General features: G+C 34.8%; 1 protein-coding gene across 2 annotated transcripts in view; it reads left to right on the top strand.

Annotated features, from left to right (window-relative positions):
* Window positions 1-298: 298 nt before the first annotated feature.
* The window catches only part of EPB41L4A (erythrocyte membrane protein band 4.1 like 4A), a 171,841-nt gene continuing 156,016 nt past the window's right edge, over window positions 299-16,123 (top strand). Inside the window, exon 1 of one of the 2 annotated variants that reach the window (XM_051998340.1) lies at window positions 299-656. In XM_051998340.1, the coding sequence (XP_051854300.1) occupies window positions 558-656 (99 nt within the window). In that variant the 5' untranslated portion in view covers window positions 299-557. The remainder of the gene's footprint in view (window positions 657-16,123) is intronic. The other variant, XM_051998329.1, reaches the window with a different exon arrangement.

The following is a 16,123-nucleotide window of genomic DNA, read 5'->3' as shown; positions in this document are numbered from 1 at the left end:
GGGCGGGGCGGAAACAGGGAGCCGGAGCACCGGCGGCCGAAGATAATGTGAGGGAGAGGAGGAGCCCAAGCCTTGTTAGGGGACTCACTCACTTGGGCCAGGTGAATCAGATCTAGCTGTCCGTCCTGGAAATCGAAGGACGAAGAGAAAGAGCAGCGAGGGGCTCCGGCACTTGTCGTTTCTCCTCCCCAATTGCTATGAGACATTTTTTTTTCCCCTTAGGGTTGCAAGAGAGGCTTTTCTTACCGCTCCCCCACGCCCCTCCTCCTTCTCACAGGACTTCAGCAAAGAGCTACGGGAGTCACTGAATATGCGGGGATAGCCTGTCGAATTCAGCTGAAGCTTCTGAATCCCCTGGTGACTTTTGACTCCCAAAGCGAGGAGGACCGGTCGTTGGGGCCTTTCGTGGATTGTAGACTAGAAGATCCTCTATAAGCTACTTGCCCGCTTTTCTGTCCTTGGCACTGGACAATACAGATCAGAGCCTTGTAGGGAGGGGGTGATTCGGAAGCCTGCCTCTGTTTTCTTGATTTCCTCCAGCAGACGTCAAAGCAAACATGGGCTGTTTCTGTGCAGTCCAGGAAGAATTTTATTGCGAAGTTTTACTCTTGGATGAGTCAAAGTTAATTCTCACTACCCAACAGCAAGGGATCAAGGTAAGCAGAACAGGTTTTGTTTACCTTCGAGTTACCCCGGACACTTGTCCTCAAAGGGCTTTGTCTAGTACGGAGCCATAGTAGGGTGAGTGGGTGGTGGTAAATACTAGTTAGAAAAACGCTGTTGAGGGGGCTATTCTTCACAGCCTTCTGATGGCCATGTCAAAAAAGGTTTAATTTTGAATTTCGTTTCTAAGATGAAAAAAAAAAAAATGATGGTGCAAACATTGGATTACCAGTCATTAGAAACCATCTTCTGGTAGCCCCAAGAAAAATACGAATGGCATCTTATAGTCAAAACACGCACACCTCCCCCAAAGGAACAGAATCGCGGGTAATATTTGTATGCATCACATGACATATATATATATATATATATATATATATATATATATATATATATATATATATGTCGAGGGCACGACTTCTGAACTATTTTGTCGTAGCTTTTTTTTTTTCTTCCGTGCGTTTATTGTTTGACCTGCTATTTCATTCTCATTAGTACACACTGGATTGTTGTTAGTTAGTTGCCTGGGATGCAAGTGTGGTAACCTAAGTATTGTACATACAAAATATTAATCTTTCATCAAGTAATCTAATTTTACCCCCTACCCACTTCTAATCTTGACCCTAGATTCTGAGTTTCTGTTTTTTCTATAAAATAAGAGGTCCTGTGCCACAAGGTTGTGTATCAAGTGGGTGAGTTATTCATTACTAAGTTAAATTCTGTTCCCGGGCTGCTTTCCCCGTTTGTGTTTCAAGAGAAACAAAACTTTGCTTCTGTTGTAGGTCATTGAAAGGCAACTACCATATTATTAAAACCTATAAAACCCAAAATGCTACGAGGGATATAAACAGAAATTTATCTCTTAATATTGATGAATCCTTATGGATGTCAATTGTAAACTCTTGCACTTAATTTATTCTTCGTGTGTCTTATAACAGTGCTTGTTAATAGCTTTTAAAGAGTTCAGCAAATGTTTATTGCCTTTTATGTGCTAGACATACCGGGCTGTCTTGGGCATTGTGTAAGATGCAAAATTTAGAAAAAATATGGTACCTGGTCTATCCGAGATCAAGTATAATCTAGGATATAATAGGATTTAGAATTGCCAGGGATCTTGAAAAGAATTTACTTCAATACTCCTTTTACAAATGAGAAAACTGAGACCTAGAGAGGTGAAGTACTGTGCTCACAGAAGTACTAAGTACGCTGCAGCATGATGATAGGAAGAGCCGCGAATTTGGTGGAAAGGACCCAGGTGCAAATTCCACCTCATTACCATTCTCATTACCTATCAGACCTTAGAGAATTCCTTTAACTTCTCCAGGATTTGGTTCCTTATCTTAAAAATAAGAGAGTTTGATGATATGATTCTCTAAGGTCCTTTCCAGATTTATATACTGTCCTCTAAAACTAATAATTTTTCTAATTCATTAGGTTTATATGCCTCAGAATACATGCCTTTTTTCCTTTTTAAGTTTTGAACCATCTAGTCAGATATCATTGTCTGTGGGAAATTATTTCTAAAAGATAAACATCTCATTATTGATACAGCCATTGAAAAGTATTTAGGATTCAAATCTAGCTATTGCTGCTTTAAAAAGAGCAGCAGTCACTAGTGAGATGGCTTATTAAATTAACCCTTTCTTTGGCAGCAACATTTGAGAATGTCTTGTCCCTTGGGCTATTGTGATTAAGTAGAAGATAAATAATCCTATCTAGTGGAGATACTTGTAATTTCAATACAGTAGGTTTCCTTGGGTAGGAAATACTTTCTCCTTTCTAAGGTTTAATAAGGAGTATTTGCCGGTTGTACAGAAATAGAAAACTTCGACTTGACAAAATGAAGAAACACTATATGGTCTACTATAGGCTTCTTAAACTTTTTCCATTTGTGACCCCTTTTTGTTGCAGAAATGTTTATTCTACCTTGGGAATATAGGTATATTAAGTAGGCATACAAATTTTTTATTATAGCTTTTTATTGACAAAACATATGCATGGGTAATTTTTCAACATTGACCCTTGCAAAAACTTCTATTCCAACTTTTCCCCTCCTTCCCTCCACTCCTTCCCCTAGATAGCAGATAGTCCCCTCACATATTAAATATGTTAAAGTATATGTTAAATACTATATATATATACATATATACATATTTATACAGTTGTCTTGCTACACAAGAAAAATCGGATTTAGAAAGAAGGTAAAAATAACCTGGGAAGAAAAACAAAAATGGAAGCAAACAATAACAGAAAAAGTGGAAATGCTATGTTGTGGTCCACACTCATTTCCCAGTATTCTTCCTCTGGGTGTAGCTGGTTCTGTTCATCACTGATCAGTTGGAACTGATTTGGATCCTCATTGTTGAAAATAGTCATGTCCATCAGAATTGATCCTCATAATAGTATTGTTGTTGAAGTGTATAATGATCTCCTGGTTCTGCTCATTTCATTCAGCATCAGTTCATGTAAGTCTCTCCAGGCCTCTCTGAAATCATCCAGCTGGTCATTTTTTACAGAACAAGAATATTCCATAACATTCATATACCACAATTTTCTCAGCCATTCTCCAACTGATGAACATACACTCAGTTTCCAGTTTCTAGCCACTACAAACAGGGCTGCCACAAATATTTTTGCACATACAGGTCTCTTTCCCTTCTTTAAATATCTCTTTGGGATATAAGCTCAGTAGTAGCACTGCTGGATCAAAGGGTATGCACAGTTTGATAACTTTTTGAGCATAGTTCCAAATTGCTCTCCAGAATAGTTGGATCCATTCACAACTCCACCAACAATGCATCAGTGTTCCAGTTTCCCCACATCCCCTCCAACACTCAAGTAGGTATACAAATTAAACACTTACTGATGATAAATGATAATTTTGTGACTCCTGCATTCAGTTACTTGACTCCACATGTGGTTGCAAACAACACTTTAAGAAGCTTTCATATACTGTGTTGGTTGAACAGATATATAAACAAAATCAATAACTTTCTGCCTGCTGAAAATGACAGTGTTTTCTTAGGTTATGTGGCTAAAATATTATCTGAGTATCTGATCCAGAAACATGGACATTTTTCCAGACTCTCAAATTTTCTAGTGTTAACTTTTCAAACTGCATATACATGTATGTGTGTGTCTGTATACACATGTGTATGCTATTTTGTCATGTTACAAACATGGCTCTGATGTAATGAAATCATTTTGTGAAAGAAATATGAATAACACTGAATTTCCTACTAACTTTTAAAAATTGCTTGATGGTGCTTATCTTCTTTATAACTTTGAACACTTTGAAAATTGGTTAGTGATTCAAAAGCAATAAACCCTTTTGTAATGTTGCAAAATTTGGATATAAGCCATACAGATAAACAATAATTTAAGTAAGCTTTTGTTAGAAGTAATCATTTTTCAAAAGATTTAGCCATTGTAGTATCACAAAAGCATATAACAATTATTCTGATAGCCCTTTTTAACACAAATGTCTGTTGAAATAAAACACACTATATTACTGCCATGAAAAACATTTACTAAGTATTTACCTATTTCTTACACATTATCTTTATGAAATATATGTCTTCTGTAGAGTGACACAAATTTTCAACTTCTTCCCTATTTTATTGTAAATAAAGTTGATTTTTTTTTTTTTTTGCCATCTTCTTTAATTAACTTATTGACTGAATTTTAAAGTTTAGGAGCGATGAACTATTATTGCAGTTTTCTAACACATGATTTGCATAATAAAATATATATCTGGAATTTTAAAATATCTCATTTGAGTCTCATAACTACCTTGGGAGATAGGTGCTTTTATTATCTGTTTTACATTTGAGGAAATTGAGACAAGCAAGTTAAGTGATTTGCTACACTGCTTAGCTGCCTCAGTACTTCAGTGCCTTAATACTATTGATTATATTTCATTAATTATTAGGCAAAGTAAAACTAATGACTATTTTAATCAGCTTAGCTCTGTTTTCTTTCCCTTTTTTTTTTTTTTTTTTTGAGGCAATTGGGTTAATTGACTTGCTCAGTCTCACACATATAGGAAGTATTAAGTGGTCAGATCTGAAGTCAGATCTTCCTGACTCTGGGGTTGGTGCTGTATTCACTCCATCATCCAGCTACTTTTTAGTTTTATTTTCTGAACAGAAATTGACAATTTTCAAATTATTCCCAAGTATGCATAATTTTGAAAAGGATCTTTAGCCAAACTCTACTTCTCGTAGGTAGAACAAATACAAGCGTTTGAATGAAAATTAGTAATATTTTCCTTCAAAAAAAGTGAAATTTAGTGATTTCTTGAATAGTTATTAAAGGGATATGCTTACATCAAAATAGTGATATGTGACCATTAGAATCAAAGTTAAATGAATAAGATAAAATAAGCTGAAAGAGAACTTTGTGAATTGTTAGACTTTCAGTATTGTTTTTCCTATAAAACTTGATTATTGACATAGGGTTTAAATTAAGAACTGATACTACAAAATAAAAATACAACAATTTCTACCCTTAGTTGCTGTATGTACATACATATATACTTTTACAATACAGCCCAATAGGGCCTGGATCTGTGGTTTCATTTTATTTTTTTTTTTAATTGAATGGGGGAAAGAGGAGGAAAGTTACCAGGAGCTAAGGGAATATGGAAAGCTTTAATGTAGGTGGAAATAAGTGATTCTAAGAGATGAAAAGAGATGAAAAGCGCATATTTTTTATCTATAGGAGAGAACTAGTGCAAAAGGCACAAAGATGAAGGATGAAATGGTCAGTGTGATAAACAACAAGAGGATTAATTGGATTGGACTATAAAATGTTCAGTAAAGCTGAACTAGTAGGTTATGACCAGGTTGTGAAGAATTTGAAATATCAAGCAGAGAAGTTTCTATTTGATCTTAGAAATAATCAAGAACTATTGGATTTTATTGAGTTGTGACAGTGATATATTGAACAAAGATAATTCCCATATTTTTGTAATACATAATTACTCTTGATTTGTTGTTTCTCCAAACCACTAGCTAAATATACATAGATTTACACCCATTTTTAATACATTCCTGGAAAACAAGTTATAAAATTAATTTCTACAAACAAAATCCTATTTTCCCATTAACTTGTTTTGTAACTGAGAATATTTTCTTGGAAAATAGTTTATTCTAGAGACATAACAGTCTTTTACTTATGTTAATCCAGAATTTCAGTATTGCACAGGACAGCTGGAATTTTTCCTTACATTCCTTACATCATCTCCAGAGTCAAGAACAAATAAAATTCCTTTTTCACAAAAGAGCCCTTTAGATACTGGAATGCCAGCTATCCTTTCCTATCCCTCTTCTGTTTTTTCATTTGAAACATCCCTATTCCTTTTAAATCAGTCATTTAATAAATATTAAGTGCCTATTATGTGTCAGGCACTGTGCTAAGCCCTGGAGATACAAAAAGAGCCCAAAGTTAAAAAAAATACTCTAATGATAATTTTTTTAAGGGATAAAGATTCAAGATCCTTTACCATCTTGGTCCTCTGAAGATTCTCCAGGTTATTAATGATCTTCTTAAACTGTGGTGAAAACTAGTTGAACTCAGCACTCTATACTTGGATTAGGATGAGTAAAGAGGGACTGTCATCATCTTCCTGAAAACTCTGCTCTTTTGACTGCAGCCCAACCTTTTATCAGCTTATTTGGCTGGTTCACAGTGAGTCTGTGGCTCTCTCGTTTATGTTAGACTTTACATTTCTGCCTCTTGGTTTATTTTAGTAAATTCAGTCCTATGTTCCAGTTTAATAGATTCTATAGTTTTTTTATTAATTTTGACCATATATCCAAATATATGTACATTTGCTTATTTTAAAATGATAATACATGTACTGAAGTACTGTAATAAAAAAAATTTTAAAGCGTGAGATAAAGATGAAACAACTAAATTTTAGGCAAATAAAATATGTACATTATAACTAGTATAACTGGAAAAAAAACATCAAATCAAATAGGATGAATATATATACCTGTTGTCAAAAAAAAAAAAAAGCAACCCATATTTTCAAATCCATTGCCAAGTTACTACTATTCTCACACCTAGATTGAGCATAAAGTATGGTGCTACAAGGAATGATTATATGCTATGCCATTAAATTGTTGATTAGAGGTTTTGTAAGCTTAAAAAAAGGTAAAAAATGTTGACACTATAAATATTAATTAGATAAAGGCAAGTTGAACCCCCCCCAAAAAATTTTTTTTCCTCTCTTTAATCTTGAATATGCATTTATATTTTAAAATTACAGGATTATAACTTTAGAGTTGAAAGTCCCAGAGAGGTTTTCTAATATAACCTCCATTTTTTAAAAGAGGAAAAAAGGTCCACACAGATTATTTAAATGTCCAATGTCACATCCTCTCATGAATCACTGCCCTGTCATGACAGAGGGCTTATATAGCTCAGTGGAACTATGAACTATGCTCTTCAGCATTAGTTAAGATGGACAAGTCCTAGTGGGGAGTTCTGACAAAGGTAATCCACAGGAAAAGAAAAAGGTAAACCTTTCTAGTTTCTTTGGCAAGAAAACTACATGGACAGAATTAAAAGGATAAAAGATATGACATTAGGAGATAAGTCCTTCAGGTTGGAAGGCATCCAACATGCTACTAGAAAAGAGCAGGGGACAACTACAAGTAGTTCCAATACTAATAAAGTGTCTGGACCAAAGCTGAAAGGTAGCTTAACTGCGAATATATTTGGTGATAAAAGGAAAGTCTAATTGATTCTACTAAGATTGATATTGCATAGGAACCTGGAATGTAAGATCTATGAGTCAAGCTGGATGTAATCAAATTGAAGGTAGAAAGATTAAACATTCATATCTTGGGTATCAGTGAACTTAAGTAGATAGGAGGGTGGGTGAATTTAATTCAAGTGATCATTACATCTACTATTCTGGACAAGAATACTTCAGAAGAAATGCAATAATAGCCCTTAAAAAACAACAAAAGAGAAAGAAAAGCAGTACTGAGATATAATCTCAAAAATGATAAAATAATAGATATCTGTTTGAATCCAAGGCAAACTATTCAATATCACAGTAATATAAATCTATGCTCCAACCACTAATCCTGAAGAGGTCAAAGTTGATGAATTTTATGAAGATATAATATTCTAGAAAAAAAACACCCCAAAAAGTTGTCATATTCGTCATAGGGGATTGGAATGCTAAAGTAGGGAATCAAAAAATAATTGGCATAACAAGACGTTTGACTTTAGAGTACAAAATGAAGCAGTGTAGAGACTAATAGAATTTTGTCAAGATCACTCATTTGTCTTAGCAAGCTTTCTTTTTCAGCAACCCAAAAGCAATTTTATACATAGACATCACCAGATAATATTGAAATCAAATTGATTATATACTTTGTAGCCAAAGGTGAAGAAATTCTATACAGTCCATTAAAACAAGATTTAGAACTGATTGTGGCTCAGATCATGAGCTTATTATTGAGAAAATCAGACTTAAATTGAAGAAAGAAAAACCATACTATTAAGGTATACCTAAATAATTTCCCTTATTAATATGCAGTGAAAGTGATGAATCGGGCTTAGATTTGGTAGACAGTATCTGAAGATCTATGATAGAGGTTGGAAATATTATATAGGAGGCAGTAACAAAAAACATCCCACTCCAATAGAAAAGTGAGAAAGCAAAATGGCTGTCTGATGAGGTTGTATAAATAGTTGAGGAAAGAAGGAAAGCAAAGAGATAAAGAAGAAACCTAACCAAATGCAGAATTCTAGAGAATAACACAGAGAAGTATGAAGATTTTCTAAATGAGCAATGCAGTGAAATAGAAGAAAATGGAATGGGAAAGATGAGAGATGTCTTCAAAAAATTAGAAATATCAAGGGAATGTTTCATGCACAAATAGGCATGATAAAAGACAAAAATAGTAGAAACAACAAAAATGGAAGAGATTAAAAAGTGGTAAGAATATACAGAAGAATTATACAAAATAGGTCTTGACATCACTGATAATCATGAATTATCTAGAATCACACATCCTGGAGAATGAAATCAAGTGGGCTTTAGGAAACATTGTTTACAATAAAGATAATGGAAGTGACATAATGCTAGCTAACCTATTTAAATTCTGGAAAGTGATGCTGTTAAAGTACTACACTCAATATTCCAGTAAGCTTGAAAAACTCAACAGTAGCCTCGTAGGTCCCAATTTTAATGAAGTTGACAATGCCAACAAATGTTCAATTTACCAGACAATTGCACTCATTTTTTAAGCTAGCAATGTTATGTTTAAGATTCTACAAGCTAGCCTTCAGCAATATGTGAACCAAGAATTATTAGAACAGGTTGGTTTTCAAAGGAGTAGAGGAACAAGAGACCAAATTGCCACCATTTGCTGGATTATGGAGAAAGCAAGGGAGTTCCAGAAAAAAAAAAAAAAATCTGCTTTGCTTCATTGAGTAAACTAATTAATGCCAGAAAATGTAGCAAATCTTCAGAGAGATAGGAGAACCATATCATTTTATTTGTTTCCTGAGAAACCTATATGCGGGCCACAAAACAATAGTTAGAATTGAACTGATTGGTTTAAGATCAGGAGTACAACAAGGATAGATATTGTTATGTTATTTATTTAACTTCTGTGCAGTTATTGTTGTTCTATCATTTCAGTCTTTTAATTGTGTCTAACTTTTTTTGACTCCATTTGGGATTTCTTAACAAAGATTCTGGAGTGGTTTGCCATATCCTTTTCCTGCTCATTTTACAGATGAGAAAACTGAAGCAAACAGAATTGAGACTTGCCCAAGATTACATAGTTAATAAGTTTCTAAGAACAGAATTGAACTCAGGAAAATCAGTCTTCTCAACTCCAGGCCAAACACCATTCTACCACTTATATGCAGAGTACATCATGTAAAATGCCAGGTTGGATGAATTGACAGCCAGAATTATGTTTGTGGGGAGAAATATCACCAATCTCAAATATGTAGATGATACTATTCTATGGAAAGAAATAAAGAATTAAGAAACTTCTTGATGAGGGCGAAATAGAAGAGTATAAAAGCTATCTTGAAACTTAACTTTTGAAACTAAAAATTATCTTGACACCTGGTTTCATCGCTTCCTGACAAATAGAGGGAGAAGAAATTTTACATTTTGGGTACATTTTACGTACCATTGCAGACAGCTACAGCAGCCAGGAAATTAAAAGATCCTTGCTCTCTGGAAGAAAAGCTATGACAAATCTGGACAGAATGCTAAAAATCAACGGTTTTATCTTGCCATCAATAAGAGCCCATACAAAGCTATGATTTTTCCAGTAATAATGAAAGGCTATGAGAATTGGATTATAAGGAAAGCTGGCAGCTGCAGAATTCATGTTTTTTGCATTGTAGAGTAAGAGAAGACTTTTTTGAGTGTCTTTTTGAGTAAGATCAAATAAGTTAATACTTAAAAAAATTAACTCATACTGTTCATTGGAAGGTCAAATGTTGAAGCTGAAGCTTAAATACTTGGACTACATAATGAGAAGAAAAAACTCATTAGAAAAGCTTAGGTCAGCAGTAATAGCTCTACCTATGGTGTTGAATGGAAAAGAATTAAATTCTGCTTCTTCTACTGAATTCTTTGATTTTTTATATTCTCTAGTTCCATCTACCACTTTAAAGAAGGTAAACTTCTTTAGTTTATGTAGGAGAAAAGCTAACTTTTGGTTTCATTGTACTTCAGACTGTGTTTTTTAGAAAAGCAGCTTAATTTGTTTTTTTGTTTTTTTTTAATTTTTATTTAATAATTACTTTATATTGACAGAATCCATGCCAGGGTAATTTTTTTTTTTTTTTTACAACATTATCCTTTGCACTCGTTTCTGTTCCAATTTTTTTCCCCTCCCTCCCTCCACTCCCTCCCCTAGATGGCAAGCAGTCCTTTATATGTTGGATATGTTGCAGTATATCCTAGATACAATATATGTTTGCAGAACCGAATAGTTCTCTTGTTGCACAGGGAGAATTGGATTCAGAAGGTAAAAATAACCCGGGAAGAAAAACAAAAATGCAGATAGTTCACATTTGTTTCCCAGTGTTCTTTCTTTGGGTGTAGCTGCTTTTGTCTGTCATTTATCAATTGAAACTCAGTTAGGTCTCTTTGTCAAAGAAATCCACTTCCATCAAAATATGTCCTCATACAATATCGTTGTCAAAGTGTATAATGATCTCCTGGTTCTGCTCATTTCACTCAGCATCAGTTCATGTAAGTCTCGCCAGTCCTCTCTGTATTCATCCTGCTGGTCATTTCTTACAGAACAATAATATTCCATAACATTCATATACCACAATTTACTCAGCCATTCTCCAATTGATGGGCCTCCATTCATTTTCCAGTTTCTAGCCACTACAAATAGGGCTAAAGCAGCTTAATTTGACTAAAAACTAATAAGAGGGGGACTGACTGGGCCCACCTGAGAAGTTTCGCAATTCTCAATGTCATTGTTGATATATAATATATATTTAATCTTTAATAGGTTAAAACTATCATAATCCTTTTTGGGCATTTGCTAAATATTCTCAGCACCCTATTAAACATAGCAGCAAATTAAAAAAACTTGCAACTGCTAATGTTCAATATCAGAAGAATTACTTTTAGTAAAAGAATAGTGAAGAACAAAAAAAAAGTTCACAGATAAGTGGTTTCATATAGTACAGATTATTATTTATTTATTTGTTTATTTTTGCTGAGGCTACTGGGGTTAAATGACTTGTCACACAGCGAGGAAGTGTTAAGTGTCTGAGGGCAGATTTGAACTCAGATCCTTCTGACTTCAGGCCACTGAATTTGCTGTACCATCTAGCTGTCCTGTACATATTATTTTTGAAAGCAACGGAAACATCAAAGCTTAGAGTTAGGGCTCATGGGTCTCCCCATATATGTTCTTTTCATTAATTAATGGGAGAATGTAAACCAGATTTATAGATGGAATATGAGAGGGGTTATTCCTGAATTTACCCTTTACTAATAAATATTTTATGTTTTAAGAATTAATGGTATTATGGTGGCTGATTAAATGAAAATGGAAAGTAGAACAATGGGAGCCTAGAAACTATAGTGGCAGGTAGTATGAGTTTATTCCCTAGATGCTACAGTTTTTACTCCTAAGATCCAGAAAGAAAGTATGAGTTATAGCTGTATTATTGTGGGCATGGATAGTTCCATGTTGGAGATCCTCTATACTTGCTGGTGTGGGTGCAGATAGGGTGAATAAACCCAAAACAGAGTCACAGGGAGTCAGACATAATTGAAAAAATTGAACAATAATATTAGAAGTCAGTAGCTTCTCAGTAGGTGAAAAATGTATGTGAAAATTGAAGATTTTGGAATGACAAGAAGAAGAAAAAGAAGAAATGACAGGGAGAAGAAAGAAAGAAGAAGTGCAAGGACTGCCAGTCAAAGGAGAAGGCAATTCAAAAAGGTCAGATTACAAAGGAAAGGAGAGAAATTGTCAGAATGAGCAAACTAGGGTAAAAGAAAAAGAGCTGTATCAGCAGGGCTGAATTTGCAGATGATTTCAGACCCAGTACCTGTAGTATTCAACTTACAAATGGATTGTGCTACAAAAGTAAATTTTTATTAAAAGCTTATTTAGCCCATGAAATACAATATTAAGTATAGTCATCCTAACATAGTTTCAATTAGTGGCCACTTAGGGATGAATTCTTTGGACACTGAAATTGGTAAAAATGATTCCATTTTCTTCCTAATTTTTGCTCATGTAGGTTTGGGAAGGCTTTATGCTCTTTTCTTAATTCTGACCACCCTCTGTGTCCAGTTATCATTTCTACCTCACAGTCATGAGAAGGAAGCAAAAGTAGACATGGAAGTACTTTCATTCCCATCCTTCTATCTAGGACCTTGAGTTTAGAGAATGAAATTACCTGTCTGGGGAAGTGAGGGAGTGGATTAAATAATTCATATTTATTAACTTCTCTAGAGATTGGATGTTCTAAGATATATAAAGACCATTTTTGTACTGTGTACAATCTGGCACTGTACACCAACTTCACCTAACCAGTATTTATTTATGATTAATAATAGATTTTTGTTGGTATAGTGTATTTTTTACATCACTTAGATTTCCCCCTATATTTCTTCTTTTCCCTTTTCAAGAGAACTGCCTCTTATTACCAAGAATTAAAAAAAGAGAGAGAGAGAAAGAAGGGAAAAAAACAAACAAAAAAAAAAAACAAGCAAAATTAGTCAACATTCTGAAAAAAATTTGAAGTTATATACATGTGTGAATGTGCATGTGTGTTCCATACCTTTGAATAATCCACCTCTTTAAAAGAATAAGGAGAGGTGTCTTATGTCTTTCCTCTTATCAGTGTGTAACTGGTCAGGCAAAGGACAAGGACACATTAGGTAAAAGTTAATTAGCTAACATTTATTAAATGCCTCTGATGTACAAGGATACTATGCTATGTTAAGCCTTGGGGATGTAAAAAAGACAAAACCCAAACAATCTCTGCTCTCAAGGAATTCTCAATCCAATGGGGGTGGGAGAAGGAATCAAAGTAAAGGCATTTAAATGGAATAGCTTAGTAAAAAAAAAAAAAAAAAAAAAGTAGTAATAGAACATGTCTTTTCTTAGTAAACTTGAAACAAATTCTCCCACAAACTGACCCATATAATTAGAACAACTCATACCTTTGATGATGTAGGATTATTGATGTCCCCTAGTGATTTCATCATAAGCCTTTCTGCTGGTTTTGTTACTTCTAGATATCTGTATAGTGAAGATGTTGATGAAAGCTCTCTCTGCTACCTATTTATTGGCTTCATGTAGTCAGGGTCACCTATTAGCTGCCTTGGCTCCTGTTTGCCACAGTTTAGTGGCTGGAAAAACCCTCTTTGATAAGGATAATCTGGCCACCAAATCCAGTCGAGAGAACTGAAACCACTGAGAATGCCCCAACCTAATAGTGCCTATTTTTTTTTTTAACTCATTTTTTCCTGTTAGGATTAATGCCTCAATCCTAAATCTTTCTTTCACTTTCATTTACCCTTTGAATGCTAGGTATTTAGTTCAACAAACTTTAAAAGTGTCTGCTGTATTCCAGGCCATGTATTGAGCATCAGAAATCCAAAAACAAAAGTGAAAAATAGTCCTTGTCTTTCAAGGAGCTTGCATTCTTATTGGTCAATGAGGGGTGTAGTGAATGGTCTGTTGGCCCTGAAATCTGGAAGACTAAGTTTAAATCGGGCTTCCAACATTTTCCAGCTTTGTGTCCTTGGTCAAATCACTTAACTTCAAAGTTTCTTAGTTTCTTCAACTGTAAAATAGGGATAACAATAGCACTTACCTCAGAGAGTTGTTGTGAAGATCACATAAGATAATCTTTGTAAAGCTCTTAGCACAGTGTAGACACAACATAAATAGTAGCTATTATTGTTATTATTGAAAACAACTTGTACTAAAAACATTAAATACAAAATTCTTACAATATAATAGATTATTATCAACAGGAAGACCAGCTTTCAGAATGAAAAGGCATTTGAATTGAATTTTGAAGAATGTTAGAAGTTCCATGAGTCAGATGATAGGAGAGGGTGTATTCCAGGGATGGGCAAGATTTTGAACAAAGACATGGCAGTGGGACATAAAAGGACCAGTTAGATTCAAATGTAATGTAAGTGAGAGTAATATACAAAGAAAGGAAGAGCTAAGTCAGATTGTGATGGACTTTTGTGAAAGGATGTGTGAAGAATACATTAAGTGAGAGACTAGATTAAGGAGGCTAATTAGAAGTCATTAAAACATCTTCAGCAAGAATTAATGAGGATCTGAACTAGGTTAATGGCTTTGTCACTTCAGAGAAAAGGATGGATGAATCTTGCTGTCAATTGGATTTGAAGAGTGAAAGAAAGGGAAGAGTTGAGGAAGAATCTGTGATTTCGAAGCTAGTCTTAAAAAATGGTGGTGGCAATCAGTTGTCCAGAGATTTGGAGACAGCCTGTTTCTCAGGGGGAAAGCCCAACAAGGAGGCTGTGCCCTGAGCTTGGCGTAACAGTAATGCTTTGCATTCTAGATAATCTCAATCTTTGACAGAGCATATGGCTTTGACCAGCACCAGGTGTTCACCGAGGGAATTCCTTCTATTTCCCTGGGCCTTGAGAGCTAGAAGCAGGTGATCCATCATCCCTCTTGACATGCTCAGAATCCCTGTTTTATCTAACTGCCAAGTGAGCTGAACCAGATACTGCCTATCATGCTAATACTGTTCTGTAGTCCACAAGGTTCAACAAGCCTCAAGACATGAGACAATCTGGAGATTGCTCCCAAAAGACCCTGTGGGAACACCTGCATTGTCCATATATGAGAATGATGGGGTCATAGTCCAGTCTACTTTTGTTTTTCATGTCTATGAGCCCTGGCATCATGTGCCAGCATGATGGCTCTCCTCCTCAGGAGGACTTCTACTTGAAAGCTTTTTCCTTACTTTGAAATTAATTGAACTTCTGTTTGATCCCTAACTTCCTTGTTTCTAGCCTGCTCTTGCTGGCCTGGCCACCCATAGGTTAGAAGCCAATCCCAGGCTGGTTGACACAATCAATAATTAGTCACCTGACAACTGTCAAATTAGTTAACAGGACAGAAAAGGAAATTGACAAATTCTGGAGGAGATGTGAAAAAATAGGTATACTACATGTATAATTTATATCAGATTGCTTGATGTCTTGAAGAAGGGAAGGGAAGGGAAGAATGGAGAAAAATTTGGCACTCATAATCTTACAAAAATGAAAATTATCTTTACATGTAATTGGAGAATTTTTTTTTTAATAGCCACATTAATACACTATTGGAGAAGCTGTGAACTGATCCTGGAGAACAATTTGGAACAGTGCCCAGATGGCTATAAAATTATGATACCCTTTTGTTCTATATCCCAAAGAGATCAAAGGAAAAGGAAAAGGACCTATATCTGCAAATATGTATAGCAGCCCTTTTTTTGTGGTGGCAATTGGAAAACGAGGGTACCATCATTTGGGAAATGGCGAAACAAATTGTGGTATCTGATTGTGACAGGATATTCTTGTGCTATAGGAAATGAAGAGGGAAATGGTTTTAAAAAACATCTGGAAAGACACACAAGAACTGATGCAAAGTAAAGTAAGCAGGACCAGAACATTGTACAAGTAATAGCAATGATGATCAACTGTGAAAGACTTAGCTCCTATGAGCTATATAATGATCCAACACAATTCCAGAGGAATCAGGATAAAAAATACTAGCCACCTCCATAAAGAGATTTGCTGAACCCTTGAGCTCAGACAGAAGCATATTTTTAAAATTTTATTTTTCTTGTTTATTTGGGATTTTTTTTGCCACATGGCTAATATGGAAATATATTTTGCATTACTTCACATATAATTGTTATCATATTGCTTGACTTTTCAGTAGATAAG

Source organism: Antechinus flavipes, chromosome 1 (assembly GCF_016432865.1).
Source record: "Antechinus flavipes isolate AdamAnt ecotype Samford, QLD, Australia chromosome 1, AdamAnt_v2, whole genome shotgun sequence".
NCBI lineage: Eukaryota > Metazoa > Chordata > Mammalia > Dasyuromorphia > Dasyuridae > Antechinus > Antechinus flavipes.
This window is presented reverse-complemented; position numbering and strand designations above follow the sequence as displayed.